This window comes from Tachyglossus aculeatus, chromosome 21 (assembly GCF_015852505.1).
Source record: "Tachyglossus aculeatus isolate mTacAcu1 chromosome 21, mTacAcu1.pri, whole genome shotgun sequence".
Lineage (NCBI taxonomy): Eukaryota > Metazoa > Chordata > Mammalia > Monotremata > Tachyglossidae > Tachyglossus > Tachyglossus aculeatus.
Genome location: NC_052086.1, coordinates 77130892 through 77153416, shown reverse-complemented (window position 1 = coordinate 77153416; position 22525 = coordinate 77130892). Strand labels below are relative to the sequence as shown.

General features: G+C 42.8%; 1 protein-coding gene across 1 annotated transcript in view; it reads left to right on the top strand.

The window, feature by feature from the left end:
- Positions 1 to 22525, top strand: part of ZC3H7A (zinc finger CCCH-type containing 7A) — a 50122-nt gene that overhangs the window by 19544 nt on the left and 8053 nt on the right. The window contains exons 9-19 of the mRNA XM_038762898.1: positions 437 to 723; positions 3123 to 3327; positions 5506 to 5570; positions 8187 to 8370; positions 9645 to 9806; positions 10951 to 11147; positions 11377 to 11477; positions 13340 to 13521; positions 14674 to 14750; positions 15674 to 15807; positions 16924 to 17029. Of these exons, the coding sequence (XP_038618826.1) occupies positions 437 to 723; positions 3123 to 3327; positions 5506 to 5570; positions 8187 to 8370; positions 9645 to 9806; positions 10951 to 11147; positions 11377 to 11477; positions 13340 to 13521; positions 14674 to 14750; positions 15674 to 15807; positions 16924 to 17029 (1700 nt within the window). The remainder of the gene's footprint in view (positions 1 to 436; positions 724 to 3122; positions 3328 to 5505; positions 5571 to 8186; positions 8371 to 9644; positions 9807 to 10950; positions 11148 to 11376; positions 11478 to 13339; positions 13522 to 14673; positions 14751 to 15673; positions 15808 to 16923; positions 17030 to 22525) is intronic.

Here is a 22525-nt window from a genome sequence, read left to right as displayed (position 1 = left end):
AAGTTGGGGGAAAAAATTTAAATGGTCAACTTCCGATCACCCTCAGTTATAGAAGAACAGAGAGTGTAATTGGAACTGAGAAATACCAACCACGTATGAGTAAGTTTTAGGTTTCTCTTCCATCCTTCTTTTTATCAAGCTATTACCCTGTCTAGCAAGCAGATTGGCTTGAGTTTTACTTCCTTTTAAGTCCCTGGATACCCTTAGTGAATATGAGAAAAAACAATGAAGTGTCCAAAATGAGGGCAACAAGAAGGGCAATTCATAAACAGGATCATCAGTATCCGTTTAAGTGAGTATTGTCTGGATAGTTCGGCTATTTTTCTGGCAGTTTTTCTTCCCGTCCGCAGCCATTTAGGGCTGATTTATATGTATATAATTTCTTAAAAATTGAAGAAGAATTCACTGCACCTGATACTCTCATTCAATATTACAGATTTAATAGATCAGAAGCAAGAAGCTGCTCCAGTTGTTGCTTCGCCATCCCCAACCGATTTTACACCTGAAGGATCAAATGAATCTGTTCCAAACCCTAACGCAGCTGCGGTCTCCATCTTGCCGCATCAAATGGAAAAAAACCCTCTGCCTTCCGCGGTATTGGCAAATGGAGCAAAGGTTCCCTTCCCTATGGCCGAAGAGTTTTTAGATGATGGAGATAGTGTTTTTGGAGATGAATTAGATGAACTGCTCGATTCTGCACACGAAACTGATGAAACTGTAGCAGTAAGTCTTAGCATTTCATTGACCTCTTTCTTCCGAAGGGAATATTGGTAAAATTATTAACTGACTGTCTACAGTACTTAACTAGTAAGTGTTCATTTACGCAATCTCTCGTCTCCCTTCTTTTCCGTGGCGTGACTTCTGGTGGATAGGCAGGTAAACTAAGTCCATCTCAAGTTTTATCGAAAATGGGTATGGTCCCAGAGCCTCATGGGGTGAGCTAAGTGTTCTCTGTCTGCATCTTTCTCCTCTTCCCAATCCGTGGACAGAAGGACTACATGAGTGCTCCTGGCTTTCTGAGTCTACTAAGGCCGGAGGAGCCCAGCACAGCCCAGTTTGGAATTGAGAGTCTCAGCGGGGTGTTGCTCATGCCTGATCTGCTCAGCCATACTTTAGCAGTATTTTGTGGCTCTGACTAGGCTGAACTGGCCTGAATTTCTCTGTTGCAGCCTTGGCTGAACATGGGTGTCTCTGCCATCTCCGCTTTGTCTCTCTCAGTTATAGACAGGGCTGACAACACCCAAATCGTCCAGGGAGGAAGGCTCAGTAATAATAGTAATTGTGGTATTTGTTAAACGCTTACTGTGTGTCAAGCATTGTACTAAGCACTGAGATAGATACAAAATCAAGTCCCACCTGGTGCTCACAGTCTTAATAGGAGTTAGAACAGATTTTGAATCTCCGTTTGCAGGTGAGGAAACTGAGGCCCAGAGGAGGGGAATGATGTGACCAAGGTGTCACAGACCCCAGGTCCTCTGGCTCCCAGGCCGATGCTCTATCCCCTAGGCCATGCACACAGATGTGGGATTGCTGGCCTGGCAGTGAGTGTCCAGACTTCCAGGAGGTTGTTGGATGTGTGGATTGGAAGCACCTGAAGTTTTACTCCCGGAGGCATAAGCACACCTACAGCTCCTGGGCAACAGTTTAAAGTTTTCTCAAGCGTAGACCTTTTGAATGGTAGCCAAATTAGGTTTTTTTATACCATTTCCCTACTTTTTAGTCTAGAAATTCAAAGGCAGAACAAGTTCATCCAGAGTAAGATGCTCATGTTCAGGTTTCCGAATACCTTGTTTCGAGGTTGATTCCTCGGTTTCATTTCAAAAATCGGTTTGGGGGTTTGTGAAATACACTCTGCCTAAAAATTTTGAATGTAAAATTTTTTAAGATTAGATTCTTAAGAGACGATTCAAACGCAAAACTAGTCACCCTCCATTCAGACTAAGCTCATTGCGAACAGGGAACGTGTCTACCAACTCTGTTGTATTGGTACTTTCCCGAGTGCTTAGTACTGTGCTCTGCACACATAGTATGTGCATAGTGTGTATTTATTGCACTCAGTAAATGCATTGATTTTACCCTTGGTAAACTTATGCATAGTAAGTACTATCATGAGATTGTATAAGCACTCAATAAATGCAGTAGGTAAAATTATGCCTAGTAACTACTATCGTGGGATTATGTAGAGTCATTAAAAATACAGGTTAGTCACTGTCGTTGCAGTTGCTGCTGTCCTGTTGGCTCAAGACACTCTCCTTCTTATGAGATACCTCTTTCCTTTTTGACTCATAGTCTTCATTGCCAGTACCTCAAGCTGCATTCTCCTACTCTCCAAGCACCCGCAAATCTGCATGCAAATCGTTTCTAACAGCTTCCTTTCTATTAAAATGCACCTCCTGAGTGGTCCGTAAATACTTGACTAGCCCTAACAATAATAATAATAATGGGGTGTTTCTTAAGCACTTACTATGTGCCAGGCACTGTTCTAAGCGCTGGAGTAGATAAAAGCAAATGGGGTTGGACACAGTCCCTGTCCCACACAGGTTTCACAGTCTCAGTCCCCATTTTAAAGATGAGATAACTGAGGCTCAGAGAAGTAAAGCGACTTGCCCGAGGTCACATGGCAGACAAGTAGTGGAGCCGGAATTAGAACCCACGACCTTCTGACTCCCATGCCTGTGCTCTATCCACTCTGCCATGCTGCTTCTCATAGCCCTACCAGATGTTCCTTGACTTGAGTTTTAAAATGTGATAACTTTGATCACTAGGCGGTTGATGACTTGATTTCCGATTAGCGCTTTCTTTAATTTTATTTTCATGGTATTCGTTAAACACTTTCTATGTGCCGGGCACCAAACCAAGCGCCGGGGTAGATACAAGCTAATCAGGTTGGGCACAGTCCCCTGTGGGGCTTCCAGCCTTAATCTCCATTTTGCAGATGAGGTGACAGAGGCCTAGTGAAGGCAAGTGCTTGCCCAAGGTCACACAGCTAACAAAGGTCGGAGCTGGGTTTCGAACCCATGTTCTCCTGACTCCCAAGCCTGTGTTGTCTCCAGTAGATCACGCTGCTTCTCAGCATCTCAGCTAAGTGCACTAACTAATGGTTTTCTTCTTTTTCCTTCCAGTCATCCACCATAGCCAGAGGGTCCCTTCCCACTGCGAGTGTGTCAACTAGCATCCCCTTTTCGTCTCCTTTATTAGGAACATTATCAGTTGGTGCAGGATATGTTCCGGCTGCAGTTCCTTTTTCAGAACTATATCCGCAACCCTTGGCTTCTTCCTTGGAAACTTTTTGTTTAAATTCTTTTTCGATGAGCGAGTCCAAAAAAGGTAAGAATTGTGTCTGCATTTTGAGCATTTCAGTTTCATCTCTAGAAAAGAGCGATAGTATCTATCATATGTTCCTGTGTCTTATAAATCAATCGATGATGGAGAGTGAAATGGATGTTTTAGAATTGTAGATAATAGTTTTCTTAAAGATTATTTTGAATATAGATAGTGATTTACCTAACATTTAAAAATGATTCCTGTGGAGTAAAACGGTTCTCCTTTCTGTTGCAGTCTGCTGCATCAGTGCTTTTTATATTCTCCTTTCCCTAGAGCTAATCTTTATAGTGAGCATGACACAATAATTACAAGCAGAATGGTTGGTGTAAATGTGCATTGAATGAGCCCAAAATGTTTGATTTTCAGTTCCATTAAAAGAAAGGGTAGAAACTATGGAAAATCAGAATTAAGGAAAGAGTAAAACTTTGACTTTTTTTAGGATGAAAAGGTTTTAAACTTGCGAGCCGACATGGTACTCAAGAGAATAGCCATAAAGAATTGTGTTGGATTGTTCCTTCAAGAGAACAGTCCTCTTAAAGAGTATCCCAGACAGGGCCCTAGACCTATCATGTACGCAGTCAATAAATAGGAATTAAAGTGAGCTCACGCTAGACAAACCTAGTAAGAAAAAGAGCTTATCCTAACATATTTTAGATTTCATCAGGCATTTCTTGCTTGTAGATCAGTCTGAGGTCCAGGGAGGAAGTGGTGGCTGAATGTGGTGTTTTTTCTGTTAGTGTCCACCCGGGATTTCTGAGCCCAGGACTTGGTCGTCATTATATATAGGTCCCTTGAGTGACGATCCAAGCCAGACTAGCCCTTCACATGCAGGGTAGAAATTTCCAGGAAGCTTGGGAACCGGCCATCTGCTCACTCCTCAGAACTTCTGAAGAAAAAGCTATTGCTTATATTTATAATAATAATAATAATGGTATTTGTTAAGCGCTAACTATGTGCAGAGCAATAAAAAAAAAGGTGTGTCAAATCCTAACCAAGATGGCATCAGGCCAGCCAAGTGCATAGGAAGAATGGGACGAGACGGTATGGAAACCGGGAAAATCAATAAAAACTCTAGGGGCTGGAGAGGAGGTCAGGCCTTGCAAGGCTTTCCTGACAGAAGGAAAGTACACTTTGGTCACTCTGAGGTTAAGGGCATGCCTGGGGAAGCTGTGCCCCGAGAGGAGCTGCTAAGGGAAGTATAGCAGTATTTCAAGGGGATACAAACCCTTGTTTTTTAAGAAATGGAAGATCAGGGGTAGCGTGTTTATTCTCAGATGGAGTGGGAATTTCCACTGTGTAACTAATGTTGCTCTTACAATCTTTATCCTAATACTACCTGTTTATAACCAAAGAGAATGTCTGGGAATAATAGGTGTTTGGTGAACCTGCTAATCAAGAAAGGCTCTTATCTCACGAAGGGGCTACAGGAGTAGACATTTCCTCCCAGTCTCAGCATCAGGACCAAAAGCTTCCCACTGCCCTCCTGGGATACTAAATCTAACAATCATGGAATAGTGGCTGCAAACTACCTGGGCCATCTGAGGGAGCAACGGCCTGGTGATATTGGGACTCACCTCCCCAGTACCGCTAAGGATATTTTTAATTTAGAGCAGTAGTTGTGGTAAATATAGGGGTTGGGGGGAGCAGTGAATGCTCTTACGGCCGAGCGGGCAAGCCTTGAGAGTGATGGGCCTAGGGGCCCATTTCATTCAATGGTGGTGCGACTCTATTGACAACCTTAAGGAACTGAAAACATTTAACACAAGAAAACTGAGTTTTAAAACAAAACATCGTGACAAAACTTGTGCGCTTTGTATCTTAGGAGGCAGTTTTCCTAGTTTGAATATGAACTTCCTGCAACTTTTATGTTTTGGTGGTGCTGTTGTAGATTTGGTAGTCCTTCCTTGCCAAAATTCATTTTAGAAAGTTACCTTGAAGATTGCTGTTTAATGTTGTTTTATTAGTGACTTATTTACTATCCTTGATTGGAGGAAAGACTACAAGTTTTACAAAACTGGTAGAAACAGTTCTTAATGTGATGCCTGAAACACGATTTTTGATGTTAGGATAGGAATATAAGGTAAGGAGAGCAAAAGAAAGGGTTACCGAACTTCTCAGCTAGTCAGTCTTGTTCCTAAATAGCCATGTAAAATCTATTATGAGATTTTTCTCTTATTTTAGATCTGCCCACCTCAACTTCTAGAGATGGACCCCTACATAACAGCAATAATTCTTCTCTTTTACTTGTAAGTGTCTTTTACCTCTTTTCTTAACCTATTTTTAAAGCTAAATTGAGGAGACACCAAGAAATGTCATGACTAGTAGGTCAGACCAGTGGTCTGTCCAGCCTCATGTTGTATCCAACAGTAGCTACAGTTTGCTTGGAGAAGTAGTGGAATAGTTGCCCTCCTTGGCATCCATCCTAATGATGTACCCTCTAGCACCCTTCAGCATGGCCTGGTGGATAGAGCTTGGGCCTGGGAATCAGAAGGGCATGGGTTCGGATTCTGGCTCTGCCACTTGTCTGCTGTGAGACTCTGGGCAAGTCACTTCACTTCTCTGTGCCTCAGTGACCTCATCTGTAAACCGGGGATTAAGACTGTGAGCTCAGTGTGGGACAGGGACTGTGTCCAACCCAGTTTGCTTGTATTTTTCTTCCCCCTGGCTCCAAACGCTTAGTATAGTGCCTGGCACATAGTAAGTGCTTAACGAATACCACAATTATTATTCTCTCTCTACATCCGAACTGCTCACTAAAACCCATTTGGAACTCTCTTGTCCAAACGCCTTTTGATCCAACTGATAATTTTGCCCTTCACGGTTTTCTGTGACAATAAATTCTCTGTATACTACTTGATGGGCAAAGTAGTATTTCCTTTTGTTTGTTTAATCCCTTTGGTTTGGAGAAGCAGGATGGCCTAGTGGATAGTGGTCTGGAAGTGAGGTGGACCTTAGTTCTAATCCCGGCTCTGCCGTTCGTCTGCTGTGTGACCTCGGGCAAGTCGCTTCACTTTCCACTTTTTCCTCTCCATCCAAACAGCTACCACGTTAATCCAAGCGTTTATCCGATTCCCCCTTCATTACTGCATCAGTATGCAGTACCCCGGAATTTGATTGTGTTATGGCCATCACATCCTTATGTCACAGTGTTCCCCTATTTTTTCCACTCAGCTTTTCACAAAAAATGTTACACTATGACTAGAATGAATAAATGGCATAAGGAACTCAGTTTTAAATTTAGGGGTATGAAAACATCCACCTCACTTCCAGACCACTATCCAGTAGGCCATCCTGCTTCTCCAAACCAAAGGGATTAAACAAACAAAAGGAAATGCTACTTTGGCCATCAAGTAGTAAACAGAGAATTTATTGTCACAGAAAACTGTGAAGGGCAAAACTCTCAGTTGGATCAAAAGGCGTTTGGACAAGAGAGTTCCAAATGGGTTTTAGTGAGCAGTTCGGTTGTAGAGAGAGAATAATAGTTGTGGTATTCGTTAAGCAGCTGTTATAGAACACGGAACAATTTTGGAGAATTTTCAGAAGACTGAAGAAATGCATGCAGTGACATAACTATGAATTAGTCAGTTGTATTGAGCGCTTACTAAGTGCAGAACACTGTACTAAGTACTTAGGAGAGTACAGTATGATAATCTAACAGACATTCCCTGCCCTTAACCGTCTTAGCACGTAGCTATAAGTCGTGCTCTTAGAGTTCCTGGAAAGAGGGAGGTTTGGTTGTCAGCAGTCTCCTGTGCTTGCTCCCTTTCCAGCTCATATTGCAAGTCCATTTTGCCTCGTGTGCTCTCCCTAGAAGCTGCAGTCGCCTTGCGCCACACAAGGTGAAGTGCGGACCTTAACTACCCAAAATGAGGTGGAGCATGGCCAGACTTGTCTCTTGTGTGACCTTGAGCAAGTCACTTAACTTCTTTGTGCCTGTAAAATGGGAGTTGAGCCCTACGTGGGACAGGGACTGTGTCCAACCCCATTATCTTGTATCTACCCACAGCGCTGAAAACAGTGGCTGTCACATAGTCAGCGCTTAACAAATACCGTTATTTATTATTATTATTACTGTTTAATGCAGTCCCTTCAGCCAGGCCTTCCCTGTCATCCCACATCTCTTCCTTCTCCCACGTGCCCCCATGATTGATGAGGGAAGAGAGAGCAACCTAGGTGCGCACAGCACAGAAATCAGGTGAGATTTCTAGGGGTAGAAGCCTCGGGTCGCCAGCAGCCTAGAAGCGTCTCAGCTAGTACGAGTGCAGCTCTCGGTTCTGTGCTGAATTTCTGATGGTTAAAACTGCTGCTGGGTGACACATTACCTGAGCTGCCTCCGTTATAATGCGGGTGGGAGTTTCCAGCTCCATTCTTGGGAGCTGGAAGCAGAAGGAGGTACAGCGTGGCCATATGGACTGTCATGTGTTAGGCCCGCTGCATCACCGCCTGTGCGTCCTCTCCCTTTCTCCCTGCATTTTGAGATCTCTGAAATTCGGAGAAGTGGGTCAAGTGTGGGAACGGGAAGAAGGGATCCATTCTGGGCCCCCCATCTTTCTTTTGGTTATTTTTTACCTCTGCTCACCCTGTCTCACTAGTAGCCCGAATCTGGAAAAGGACAAGTGTAATGACCACTTTTAAAGGAGGGGAAAAAAGATGTCTCTGGGACTGTCAAGCTCGATTTAAGTTTCAGCTTCAGTAATGGGGACGCTAACGAGACCAGATCATCAAATAATCCCGAGCAGGAACCATTTTGGCCGTTCAAAGAAAAAGAGTTAACTTCATCCAAAATGATTTTCTTCATTAATGTCATTACGGCAACACAGAAATGACCTGCGGCTTTTTTTTTTATTCATTCCTTTTTACAGCTAAATGGTCCAGGTGGTTTGTTTGGTTCTGAGAATTTCCTGGGAATTTCAGGTCAGCCACGAAGTGATTTTTCAAGTTCTAACAATAGAGGAGCTACGAATATAACTTCATCGCTTTCTATAAGAAATCCCTTGGAAGGAACTCATGAGTTGCGGCAAGCGTGCCAGCTGTGTTTCAAAACAGGTGAGAATCAACTTTCTGGAGGGACACCATTTCGTATTGGTTTACTTGAGAACTGAAGTCGTGATGTTGCAGAGTAATATGAATGAAATTTGTAACGTTAAAAGCAGCTTTAGCTATGGAGTGGCCTCGCAATCAAACGGGGATTTGTCATTTGTCCTTGTCTTGTACTTCTCAGGCACTTAATGAGTTGCAACTAGTGGTCTCTCAATAATACTCCTACCATCGCTTCTGTGGGGCAAGTGAATGATAGTGGGAGTTTTCATAAATTTGAAGTTTTTCAGGAACATAACCTCCACGTTATAGCTGTGAATGTGTATTTTCCTGTCTTTGTCCTCTGTGTGTATATTGAGCTGAACTGTACATTCCTCGTTTGCTCTCCTTTGTCTCTGTCTCGTGGCATCCGTTTATAGTAGGCTGAGCCATTTCCAAGGGAGCCAGAAAGTGCTGTAGCCATTATCTGTTCTCTGGGTGGCTTCTGGTGGGCTTGCATATTGATCGAAGCTTTGGTAACCCCAGTATAGAGCAGAAGTTTTTTTCAGGCTGCCTCGGGCATCAGGAAAGCAGGAAAAGAGTAGTTGCAGGGCTATAGGTATTTTTAAACCATGTCTTGCTCAGGAAATTAACCTCAAGAAGGGGAGAAAGTACTATATTTGAATTACCATCAACCTCATTAGCATTTCATTCATTCATCGAATGTATTAAGTGCTTACTCTGTGCAGAGCACCATACTAAGCACTTGGGAAAGAACAATACAACAATAAACATTGACAATCCCTGCCCACAACAAGCTCACAGTCTACAGGCCGCAGACAATGCCAATAAAGGAGAATATTTAACATACAGTAGTAGATATTAAGAAATCATCATTGGCAGTGCCGAGAACCTCTGTAAACTCATTTTTGAGCCCTCGTATATGTTCCGCTATGTTTCCATTTGTGGTTAAACTGTTCAAATGGACTCCTTTCATTAAGAAATGGAAACTTGTCCAGCATTACATTTTTTGTCCCAGAGTTGTCTTTCTTTTGGCAAGCAAGAAGCGTGAAGAGAAGAGGCTATTGACCCAATCTTGTGTTACTTAAGGCTGGAATGTTTCTGTTCTGTCTTTTGAATACCATGTAGTTGATTTTCCATTTTGGTTAATATTGAAGGAAAGGGTTTTGTTTGTTTTAATGGGTGTCTAGTGCTCGGTAAGGACTGTGTCTAGGTCTGTTAGCGAATGCGTCTGGATCTAAAATGAATACCTCTACATAAATATGACCGATTTTCTATTTCAGGTCCCAAGTTAATGGATTTCACCTACATTCCCAGTTTAGAACATAAATGTAAGAGAGATATTTTGATTGGTAGAATAAAAAATGTTGAAGATAAATCATGGAAAAAGATTCGTCCAAGACCAACTAAGACCCATTATGAGGGACCTTATTATATATGTAAAGGTATTTATTTTGAATATATATTTGGTGGACTTCCTTTGTCGAGTAGATGGTTATTTCAGGGGAGGGCTGGGAAAGGAGTTCAGTGTAGATAAGGAACTCCCCCTGGGGGACGACAGAATATTTGGATGAACGCCCCATAGTACGCGAAACCCAGGGACACACTTTGTACTTTTTCTTGGCTTATCCCAACAAACGTAAGCCCTACCCGCAGTGTTTAATCCAGTCCCTGCTAATGAATCATTTCCTTCCTTGTCCCACATTCTTCCCACCGTCCCGTGATCCAGGCCATCTTCCTCCCCCGACTCGGGCCCTCTGTGCCAGATGACTTCCCAGTCTACCCACTGCCCCCCAGTAGTTTTTCCTGCTTTTTTAAACTAACCACAGGGACCTCTGGGGCTGTTTCTCTCCTTGTCTGCTGTGTGACCTTGGGCAAGGCACTTCACTTCTCTGGGCCTCCGTTCCCGCATCTGTAAAATGGGGATTAAGACCGAGAGCCCCACGTGGGATCACCTTGTATCTGTCCCAGTGCTTAGGACAGTGCTTGGCACATAGTAAGCACTTAATAATTGTCATTATTATTATGCTTACCTATAGCCCAACTGCCCAGACCCGGCTTGAGCCTGAATTTGAGTTCCCTCCCAACTGCCACTGCCACTTTCCCTTCCATTCCTGCCCCTGTTCCTGTGGCTTTGGGCAAGGCAGAGGAGCGGGGCCACAAGCTGGAGGTCGGCGGAAAGTCAGAAGCAGCCTGGTGACATGGGTGGAGCACAGGCCTGAGTGTCAGGAGATCATGAGTTCTAATCCCGGCTCTGCCACTTGCCTGCTGTGTGACCCTGGGCAAGTCTCTTCACTTCTCTGGGCCTCAGTTACCCCATCTGGAAAATGGGGATTGAGACAGTGAAGGAGCGTCTCCACTCCGACTTGCTTGTGTCCACCCCAGTGCTTAGTACAGTGCCTCGCTCATAGTAAGTGCTTAACAATTACCACAGTTATTATTATCATTATTTGCTTTATTGAGCACTTAGTGCAGAGCACTATTGGCGCGCTGTACTGACTCTGTTACCATAGCCAGAATTGTTTAGAAACCAGTTCTTTTTATAAGTATAACAAAATTAAGTATTTCCATTTCCACCTGCTTTTCCAGATGTTGCTGCCGATGAGGAATGCAGATACCCAGGCCACTGCACTTTTGCTTATTGCCAAGAAGAAATAGATGTGTGGACCCTGGAACGAAAGGGAGCATTTAGTAGAGAAGCTCTTTTTGGTGGCAATGGAAAGATAAATCTTACAGTATCCAGACTTCTCCAAGAACACCTTGGGGAATTTATATTTCTTTGTGAGGTGCTTTGTCCAATATTGCCCTGTTTTTCTATAAAATGGCTGTTTTAGTACTATTTGCTAATTCTTTAGCTTATAATATCTTTATTGGGTGGCTTTATCAGATGAACACACTTTTTAGAATAACTCCAAACCAACCATAAAAATAGGTTCAAATACCTCACAGAACGCCGAAGTGACCAAATGTGTCGTGTGTTTAATTAATTCTTAACCTCTTGTTTCTATATTCTAGAAATGTTTTGACCAGAAGCCTCGGATGATAAGCAAAAGAAATAAGGATAACTCCTCCTCCTGTTCTCACCCTATTACAAAGCACGATTTTGAAGACAACAAGTATGTTGGTTGCTTTTCTTTGATGGGGTATTCAAAAAGTGTCTTTTTCTGTCCCAAAAAAGTGAGGGGCTATTGTCTTTAGAATTTTTCCAGTGCAAATCAACCAACCAGTGGTATTTATTGAGCACTTTACTATGTGCAGAGCATTGTACTAAGTGCTTGGGAGAGTACAATGCAATGGAGGTGGTAGATATGTTTCCTTCCCACAATGAGCGTGCAGTCTAGAGGGTAGTTTTGCTTCAGTTCTTCTAATGTTTTACTTGTAATTTGAATGTGAAGTTTTTGGACTTACCGTCACGATAGTTTCATGTTCTTCAGTAGTGCACTTCAGTGCACGTGAGCTGATGTGTACTTTTTTTCCGCCCGCATTTCTAAGAACTACTTAGAAATCAATCCGTCACTGGTATTGAGCACTTACTGTGTGCAGAACACTGTACTAAGTACTTGGGAGAGGACAGCGCGGCAGAATCAGCAGACACGTTCCCTGCCCATAAATAGTTTACAGCCTAGAGGCGAGCTTACAGTCTAAAAAATACATTTTATGGATTGTAAGAAAAATAGATGAGTAAGTCCTAAAAATGAAATGCAGTTCCATTTTAGAGAAGAACAATTAGCTTGGATAATTAAAATAATAATAATTATGGTACTCGTTAAGCACTTACGAGGAGCTAAGCACTGGGGTAGCTAGAAATTAATCAGGTTGGACACGGTCCTTGTCCCACACAGGCTTCACAGTCTAGAGTGAGTAGCATTTAATCTCCATTTTCCAGATGAGGTAACTAAGGCCCAGAGGAGTTAAGTTCTTTTTCCGTGGTCACACAGCAGATACGTGGCAGCGTTGGGATCGGAACCCAGGCCCGTGCTCTTTCAACTACACCATGGTGCTTCTCCCAGAAGCGGACGACCTGTTTTCATTGTCCAAAGCCACTCACTACTTAGAATACGGCTGGATCCCGGGGGGGCCCCCAAATCTGTCGCGGGCTTCCGGAGGAAAGGAAGGATGGCTTGGGATTTTCCTGTGTTGCTGCACTAGGAAGGGTCAGAAAGGCTGGAAGTGAAGCAGGATGTTCAGGGCACAGGCCTGGGCATCAGAAGGTCCTGGGTTCTAATCCTGACTCTGCCACTTGTCTGCTGCATAGCCTTGGGTAAGTCACTTCACTTCTCTGTGCCTCAGTTACCTCATCTGGAAAATGGGGATCGAGGCTGTGAGCCCCACGTGGCACAGGGACTGTGTCCAACCTGATTTGGTTTGTCTCCACCCCAGCACTTAGTACAGCGCCTGGCACATAGGAAGCGCTTAACAAATGCCGTTATTATTATTATTATTAAGTACCATAATGATTATTAATTATTATCTAAAGTTTGGCGGCATTGGCTGACTCTTTCCATCCTTTCATATTCTTCTATGTTGTTCAGTTTCAGAGAACTGTGATTGTAGAATGATGATGATGATGGCATTTATTAAGCGCTTATTATGTGCAAAGCACTGTTCTAAGTGCTGGGGAGGTTACAAGGTGATCAGGTTGTCCCACAGGGAGCTCACAGTCAATCCCCATTTTACAGATGAGGGAACTAAGGCACAAAGAAGTGAAGTGACTTGCCCAAAGTCACGCAGCTGACAATTGGCGGAGCCGGGATCTGAACGCATGACCTCTGACTCCAAAGCCCGGGCTCTTTCCACTGAGCCACGCTGCTTCTCTAAGAATACTAGCCTATCTTTATAATATGCTCATTTTTTAAATTTACTTGTTTCAAGCCTGATATTAAAGAGTATCTCAGCAGATTTATATATCATAATGTGTTTTTTCCGAGGAAAGCCATATCAGAAAAAGATTGAAGTATCAACTTCCTCTTTGAAATAGGTGCCTTGTCCACATTTTACGAGGAACAGTAGTCAAATATTCCAAAATCCGTCCCTTTCACGGCCAGTGTCAGCTTGACCTGTGTCGGCATGAGGTTCGATACGGTTGCTTACGAGAAGACGAGTGTTTCTACGCACACAGCCTTGTGGAGCTCAAAGTCTGGATAATGCAAACCGAAACAGGTCTGTGAAATACTGAAACTCGGAGGGACTTTTAGGGAAATAATTTAGTTACTTCTAGAAGAGCTGTGTCTTGCTTGCCTGGCCTTTGCCTGACTCAGTCCAGACATTTGACCCACGGCGGCGGCTGGGTGAGAAGGGGAGAATTGCCTTCCACCTCCAAAGTTGAATGTTTGGAAGATTCTCTCTCTCTCTCCTGCCTCAGTCGGTCGCTTTCTCTGATGCCCCTGTCATCTGAGCCGTTCAGTTACCCTGCTATTCGAGGAGAGGGAAAGGGAGGGATCCCAAAGCACCAGCACACGCGTTGCTATAAACAGTGCTGAACTCTGAACCTGCCAGAAAGACGGCAGCTAGACCCTCTGCATAGATTTGTGTTGGGTGGCACATTCTGAATTTATAGATTGGGTGAGTTCAGCCTAAAGGCACTTATCCAGATTCAGGCCGTGCTTGGACTCGATGTCTGTTTACTTGTATTGATGCCTGTCTTCCCCCCGTCCCGTAGACTGTGAGCTTGTTGAGGGCAGGGATTGTCTCTCTCTTTTGCCCAAGCATTTAATACAGTGCTGTGCACACAGCAGGCACTCAATAAATACAACTGAATGAACGAATAACTCTGCCTTCACAGCTCCGAACCTGCCGTTTTGGATAGGGCTGCCCTTCCTACACTGTGCATTCTTGCCTGCACAGTGGTGTGCAGAGGTTCCTCCTTGACATCATCTTCATCATCATCATCAGTGGTATTTTTTGAGCACATTCTGTGCGCGGCGCACTGGGCTAAACACCTGGGAGAGTATAATACCACAGAGTTGGCAGACAAGTTCCCCGTCTCTGACTCCTTTCCGCTTCTGGTCTGTCTTGGGCCAGTCTCAGGACTCAGTTTAGGTTAGGTCAAGCCAAGATGTCAGGCCGAAGGGCTTGGCTTGACATCTCTGGTATGTGTTTTCTATGAGGGTGATAACTGGTCTAGTAAATAACTCGTCACTTTTTTTTAAAAAACGGAATCTAGAATTTCTCCAGGTAACCAAAATGAACAACTTTTAGTATGGAAGTTTTGGGAACAAAAACTCCGAACACGAAGTGTGGATATGTAATTCAGATGAAACATTTCTTAGCTTTTAGAAATTGAATTAAAAGCAAGGCATTTGTGCTTTCTAGGTATATCTCATGATGCTGTTGTTCAAGAATCTAAGAAGTATTGGCAAAATTTAGAAACCAGCACACATGGAGCACAGGTAGTCTTTTTGAGGCCTTTCCCAGTATAGAGTCTCTGCCTATGCCTCACCTCTTCTAGGATAGACGTGAATGAAATCGTCCATTGATTTTTTTTATCAGGGCAATGTAAAATGCTTCAGTATTTGTGTCAGCTCCTTTTCTTGACTTGCATGTTATGTGAAAAAAGGATGTTATTTTTCAGTCATTCCCTCGGAACTATATGACTTGGTGTAGTTTACTACTGGTTGTCATTTTTCAGTTTGGGATATTTTGTAATCTGATTTTTTTCATTTACAATCATTGACCCCATACTTTTCCCCCTAGTAAGATTGGTAGTAAGATATGTGTAGTTTTCTTCTGTCATCCTCTGAAACATCTTATTGTATGGGTATTTTAAATTAGATCCTAAGTAGAATTTTAAACAGAGAGCTTGACTTCACTGTTTCTTCTCTTTAATGGAGAGTCCTGTGCAATTCTTTGGATCTTTCTGCCTGTTCACAACAGGTGTCCTAATTCTCTGAGGGGGTCCAGGAGTGTAGCTAGGAGTAGCAGAAAACAGCAAGAGTTGATGTAAAATTCTGCTGAGAGTGAATAGGTGACTAGTATTTGAGTGGAAATTGGGGAGAGAGCTGAAGGGGGCTGCTGGCAAAGGATTGGCATTCTGTCTTCCTTCCTGTTTTTGTAGGTCTCCCCTCTCAGTGGCTGCTTTTTCCCGTGCTTGAAATAGAAAATCAGCATCATGGTTCCATACCCTGGTTTTCTGCTAAGATCTATGATCACCCCAGAGTTGTTTCCAGAGGATGTAGAACTAAGCATTGCTTCTTCCTATGTCTGTGGGATGGAGTGTGTTTTTCCAGGACAGTATTTGAACCTGTTTTAGTTGTGGGGAAGCTTTGGTGCGGTATTTTTTTTTTTTTCTAATCATAATGTTTCATTCATTAAGGTACTTGGCAGTCAAATAAAACCCGGATTTCTTAATTTGAAGATGAAATTGGTATGTGCCCTGTGTCAGAAAAATGGCCAATACACTGAACCGGACAAAAACAAAAGATACTGTAGTGCTAAAGCAAGTCATCCGTAAGTAAAACTGCCCGGGACACCTTTATCTCTTATTTTATATACCTTATGTATATAGATCTATATCTTTACATATAGAAATAAAGGTAATACTGTTCAAACATTCTGAGTGGGTTTGCATAGGAAGAGAGATGAACAGGCGGGCTGGGGAGAAACCTAGGGTGAGTTTTAAGTCAGACGTAAGGAAGGAGTGGTTTTAGGATTCATGACAGTAACACATGTAAAATCCAGACTCTTAGTTTTCGTTTTAGAACAACTTCTGTCTTTCAATTTAAAGTATTCAGAACAAATGTATGTCATTTGATGTAAATAACAATTGACTAAAAGTTTATAAACAGCGGAACTATTTGTAAGAAAAATCTCCCCGTGATCCTTCAGGCTACAAACTGAAGAATTTAAATCCTACTCCCTCTTCCTTCTCCTACTTAGAGAAGCAACATGGCCTAGTGGATAAGGCCACAGGTCCGTGAGTCAAGAGCACCTGGGTTCTAATCCTGGCTCCACCACTTGTCTGCTGTGTGACCTTGGAAAAGTCACTTCATTTCTCTGAGCCCGTTAGCTCAGCTATAAAATGGGGATTAAGACTGTGAGCCCCACGTGGGACGTGGATTTTTCTAACCTGATTAGCTTGTATCCACTCCAGCACTATATGCGTGGCACATAGTCAATCAATTAGTCGTACTTATTGAGCACTTACCAGGTGCAGAGCACTGTAATAAGCGCTTGGGAGTACAGTATAACAGAGTTAGCAGACGCATTCCCTGCCCACAAAAAGCTTACAGTCTGGAGCAGGAGACAGATATTAAATAAGTAATTTATAATATGGAATATGAAGATGTGTACGGAAATGCTGTGGGGTAGAAGGTGGGGTGAATATCAAATATCCAAAGATCACGGATCCAAGTACATAGTTGACGCAGAAAGGAAAACAAACTGTGAGCCCCGTGTGTGGACGGGGACTCTGTCTGGACTGATCAGCTTATATCTATCCCAGAGCTTAGAACAGTGCTCAGCACACAGTAAGAGCAAGTCAAGAAACATAATTGTGACAAATAGCACTATATATTTTATCTTTTGTCAGCATCTCTTTTTTCATCTAAACTCCGTTTTTCTTAGGTGGAACAAAGATCGTCGCATGGTGATAGTGTGGTCTAATGAACTTAAGAAATGGCTGATCATCCGTCCTCTTCCCATGAAGAAACAAGTGCCCTTGCAGTTTGATGTACATACGTAATTTTTAAGCCACTTTTTTTTATCGGTCACTAGTCGTTGGAAAAGAACATTAATCAGCAGAGCTAAAATCCTTTAAAGTCGCATCCTTCTTTCCTTATTCATACTGCATAGAAATGGGTTTTGACAATACTGTACGTGCACTCTATATAATTTTTACTCTGGATAGTATAACAGAAAATATTAAAGATTAACAGCTCAAATGAAAGCAGCTCGAAGTTGGGCTAGCAAGAATCCACGTGATGTGAGAGTTAAGTAGAAATGTTATATTTATTCACAGATAACTTTCTTTTCTGGAGTATGGTATTTGCCTGCTCAGTTTTGCTTCCTTTGTTTTCATTCATTCATTCAGTCGTCTTTATTGAGCACTTACTGTGTGCAGAGCACTGTACTAACCGCTATTTTGATATTAGACTGATCATGGGTAGTTTAATGAGAGTCTTTGTCCCTTGCAGTGGAGCAAACGGACTCCAGCCAATATCAGAACTTTGAAAGTTTATCCTTCAAAATTTTCTTTGTGTCAGAAAGTCCATCTTCTAGAAATCTTGAAATGAAAATGCTAGACAAATTGACAGTTAATTAGCGTTTTCTTCAAAAGACCAAGGCAGCAGTTTTGATTAAAATTAAAGGTTGGCTATATTACCGGCAAATTAACCTGACATTTTTGGCCCAAAAAGTTGCATAGTGACCTTTATTATCTGGATATTCCTTATACATCTGACTAATCTAGATTAAAGTGTATTGCTTGATCTTGTTGTACGTTGAAACTTCCTGTGCTGAGATTCTTTGGCTCATTTGCTTGGGACAGGAGAGCAAAAACTAAAGATCAATTAAGTTCAAATTCAAGGAATATTTTAATTTTCAGTGGAGTTTGGGGCCAGAAGTATTTGAGAAAATAGTAGACTATATCATCAGCCTCAAGAAGTCAATTCTCTGAAATCTACTGAGGTAGCGATGAGCACGAGGAGTTAATACTAATAGTACAGAAGTGTTTTTGTTAGTATGGGAGGTGGATGTTACTTTGAGGACTCGGTGGTTGAGATCGAACCCTTTTAGGATAATGTGGGGAATACAAACCTCAGTTGCCCCTGCTAGAATAAAAGAGGGCTAGGTTTGAATTTGGCAAGCAGAACAATTTCAAAATCTGTAGCAGTGTCTGTGTTTCTGACTGGCCTTAAAAACATGTGCTTTGTGATAATCATTTGCTACTAGAATTTTTTTGTCACAATTCAACATTAATTGCTTAAGAAGACGTGGGGAGAAGTCATGCAAAAATAAAAAAAGGTTTTTGCTATAATACTTGGTTCTCCATGTCTTTTGACAGTTGCTTCTTGGGGAGCTGTAATTTTTTATTTTTCATGTTAATAGTAATTGTTAGTCACTTACCAAGTGCCAGGCCCTGTACAAAGCACTGGGGTAGATACAAGCTTATCAGGTTGAACACAGACCCTGTCCCACATGAGGCTCACAGTCTTAATCTCCATTTTAATAAGAACTAATACAATAATTATGGTATTTGTTACGCACTTACCCTGTGCCGGGCACTGTTCTAAGCACTGGGTAGATACAAGGCAATCAGGTTGACCCACGTGGGGCTCAGTCTTAATCCCATTTTGCAGATGAGGTACCTGAGGCACAGAGAAGTTAAGTGCCTTGCCCCAGGTCACACAGCAGGCAAGTGGTGGAGCTGGGATTAGAACCCATGTCCTTTGACTCCCAAGCCTGTGCTCTTTCATTCATTCATTCAGTTGTATTTATTGAGTGCTTACTGTGTGCAGAGCACTGTACTAAGTGCTTGGGAAGTACAATTTGGCAACATATAGACATGGTCCCTACCCAGTAGCGGGCTCACAGACTAGAAGGGGGAGACAGACAGCAAAACAAAACATATTAACAAAATAAAATAGAATAGTAAATATTTACAAGTAAAAGAAATAGAGTAATAAATCTGTACAAACATATACAGGTGCTGTGGGGAGGGGAAGAAGGTAGGGCGGGGGGATGGGGAGGGGGAGATGAAGGAGGAGGCTCAGTCTGGGAAGGCCTCCTGGAGGAGGTGAGCACTCAGTAGGGCTTTGAAGGGAGGAAGAGAGATAGCTCGGGGGATGTGCGGAGGGAGGGCATTCCAGGCCCGGGGGAGGACGTGGGCCGGGGGTCGACGGTGGGACAGGCGAGAACGAGGCACGGTGAGGAGGTTAGCGGCAGAGGAGAGGAGGGTGCAGGCTGGGCTGTCGAAGGAAAGAAGGGAGGTGAGATTGGAGGGGGCGAGGTGATGGACAGCCTTGAAGCTGAGAGTGAGGAGTTTTTGCCTGATGCGTAGGTTGATTGGTAGCCATTGGAGATTTTTGAGGAGGGGAGTAACATGCCCTGAGCGTTTCTGCACAAAGATGATCCGGGCAGCAGCGTGAAGTATAGATTGAAGTGGGGAGAGACACGAGGATGGGAGATCAGAGAGGAGGCTGATGCCGCCCCCACTTTCTAGACTGTGAGCCCACTGTTGGGTAGGGACTGTCTCTATATGTTGCCAACTTGTACTTCCCAAGTGCTTAATACAGTGCTCTGCACACAGTAAGCGCTCAATAAATACGATTGATTGATTGATGCAGTAATCCAGTCGGGATAGGATGAGAGACTGAACCGGCAGGGTAGCGGTCTTTCCACCAAGCCACACTTTTACAGATGAGGGAACCGAGCACAGCGAATTTAAGTAACCTGCCCAAGATACACAGCTGACAAACGGTGGGGCCGGGACTCGAACCCAGGTCCTTCTGACCCCCAGGCCTGTGCTCTCTCCACTAGGCTATGCTGCTTCTCTAATGTGGCTGGTATCTTATGTTATTCCCTTTCCAGGATGTGGAACCCTCAGGGGTTCAGTGAGATGGGGAAGGTCACAGAGAGGATAGAAAAACCCAAAATGCTCTGTGCCAGTCAGACAGATTTTTCTGTGGTGGGCTTCGAAAAAGGGTTAGTGGTATCTGGCTTCCAAACCATCTCTGGAGCTGAAAGGCTGCTAAGATGAGCTTGATGCCTAAAGTTAGACTTGCTCTATGCAGGTATGGAGCAGAAAGGGAGTTTTCCAACGGAAAAATATTTTTACAAATGTCCAGCCCTTTCAAATAGGACTCGGGATTCCGGTGAATCTCTTTGACTAAAAACTAGCGATTGGGGCTCAGAGCCGTTGTAGTGCCTGAGCCGGCTAATTGGGGAAGAGCCAGTAACAGTTGTTTTGTCCCTTGAAATACATTTGCTCCTTATTCTCTTACCCATCACTTGTCCTTGCCTCTCCGTTCCATCCATTTTCTCTTGGGGGTTTTTTCCTGGATGGTTAACCTTTCTGCTCCCTCCCCTGGGATATTTTTCCTAGCAAGAAAATTAAATTTGAAAGGTGAACGCATCATAGTCAAAATTATTATTATTATTATTCATTCATTCAATTGTATTTATTGAGCGCTTACTGTGTGCACAGCACTGTACTAAGTGCTTGGAAGGTACAATTCGGCAACAGAGACAATCCCTACCCAACAATGGGCTCACAGTTTAGAATGGGGGAGACGGACAACAAAGCAAAATAATTAGGCATCAATAGCATCAATATAAATAAATAGAATTATGGATATATACATATCATTAATAAAATAAGTAGAATAATAATAAAAAATATGTGTCTATATATACAGTTATAATAATTATCCTGTGAAGATATTTTCTTAGTTATGGCTGAAAAAGATATTACGGTCCTGGATTCGCGATGAGTACAGGAGCATTTTTTAGTTTAATATTGGTTAATATGATCTCAGGACTGAAGGCTTTAACCACAGTTACAGAATTGTAATGGAGTAGGTGCTGTATAAGAATCAGCGGGCTAATTTTAAAACAGCCGCAGAAGTCCAAGCGTGTAAGTGATATATTCATTCATTCAATTGTATTGAGTGCTTACTGTGTGCAGAGCACTGTACTCAGCGCTTGGGAAGTACAGGGAAGTAATGCTTCGTCTGTATTTTTCAGCGGCAAGACCATTATTTGAGTATTGTGTTAAGGTTCTCTCACAACTTCCAAGGAGAGGGATGTGGAGAAACTGGAGAGGGTCCAGAAAAAGGCATCAGAAAAAACAAAGGGGTGGAAAATAGGACATATAAGAATTGAGGTCGCTCCAGCTTACTGAAGGGAAGGATAAAGGGCCTATTTAATTCCTCTGAAGTTTATATAAAAAATGTAGAGACATAGTTTCCATGTCTCTGTTTCTGTGCCACTTTGGTGCTGGTAATCCATGACCAACCAATCCTTGGCCATGCCGGGATGTGCTGGTCTTGGTCTGCCCGCTCGCAGCATGGGTGCAGTAGGTTCATTGGAAAAAGCAGCTTCCAATAACTCGCGGATTGGGGAGAGGGTAGCGGCTAAAGCCCGGTGATAGAGGTAAGGTGCGGCGGAGGCAGAAGGAAGAACACACGCTTCTCAGCGCATCGATCACGGCAAAGTCCCCGATCTAGAGAAGCCCCTTGTATGGTGCTGCTGTCTTCCAGCTCCTTGGCCACCACCACCACCTGGTCTTTCTCAGTGCTTAAAACAGGGTCTGGCACATAGTTATCACTTAAATACCATTAAAAAAACAATACAAAGCAAGTGGATAGTTTTTGGGGGGACTTTTTGTTTGCAGTCCCTCAAGGCTTGTTCAAATGCATGTGCAAATGTTAGGCTTCACCTGGAGTTCTTTCATGGATGGCTTAATCAGTCATCTGCCTGGAGACGGGGCTGGACTTTGTGATTTCTCAAGACCGCTTTCAGCACTCGTTGGTTTTTGCTAATGCCGGATTGGAGGCTGGTCCTATAAAGTAGATATTGGACTGTCATAACGAACCCTATTCCATTCCAAAATGGTATGGACTGCCATTAAATGAAAGCTAATTATGTTGAATGTGCATGGTTTAAAGTGTATAGAGAGATTGGGATATTCAAAGTTTAAACTGCCTCTTATCAGTGCTAGTATGCAAAACTTCCACCGCTTGTTGTTTGTAATCCTAAATTACTAACGTATTAATATTTATTTATTTCTCTGCTAGTCCAGGTTTTTTATGTGCATTCTTAACATTTGGTTTCCTCATAAAATGAACAGGGAATACTGTAGGAGATTGTATAAGAGCCTGTGGGCAGAGTATTCTAAATTCTGCTTGATGGAGCAAACTGCTCCAGTGTGTTAAAAGAATCGGGAAATGTGGGTATATGAGTGTTCATAAATTTCCGAATGAAATATCACTCCATTCGATGTATAAAGCACCCTTTTCTGAAGAGCTCATTGCTCTACATACTGGGGAGCATTATGGGTGGTGGTTAAGTTTGAGTAGTATGGGTTTAAAGCCCCATTTTTGAGTGCTTGTTTTTGAAAATCTCTTTCTGAGCGTTTCGTTAGAAATATTTTTTTTCATTTCTAGTACTGAAATCCGGTAGTTTCATCAATAGATTTGGGCTTAAGGAATATTTGCGTATTTTTTTG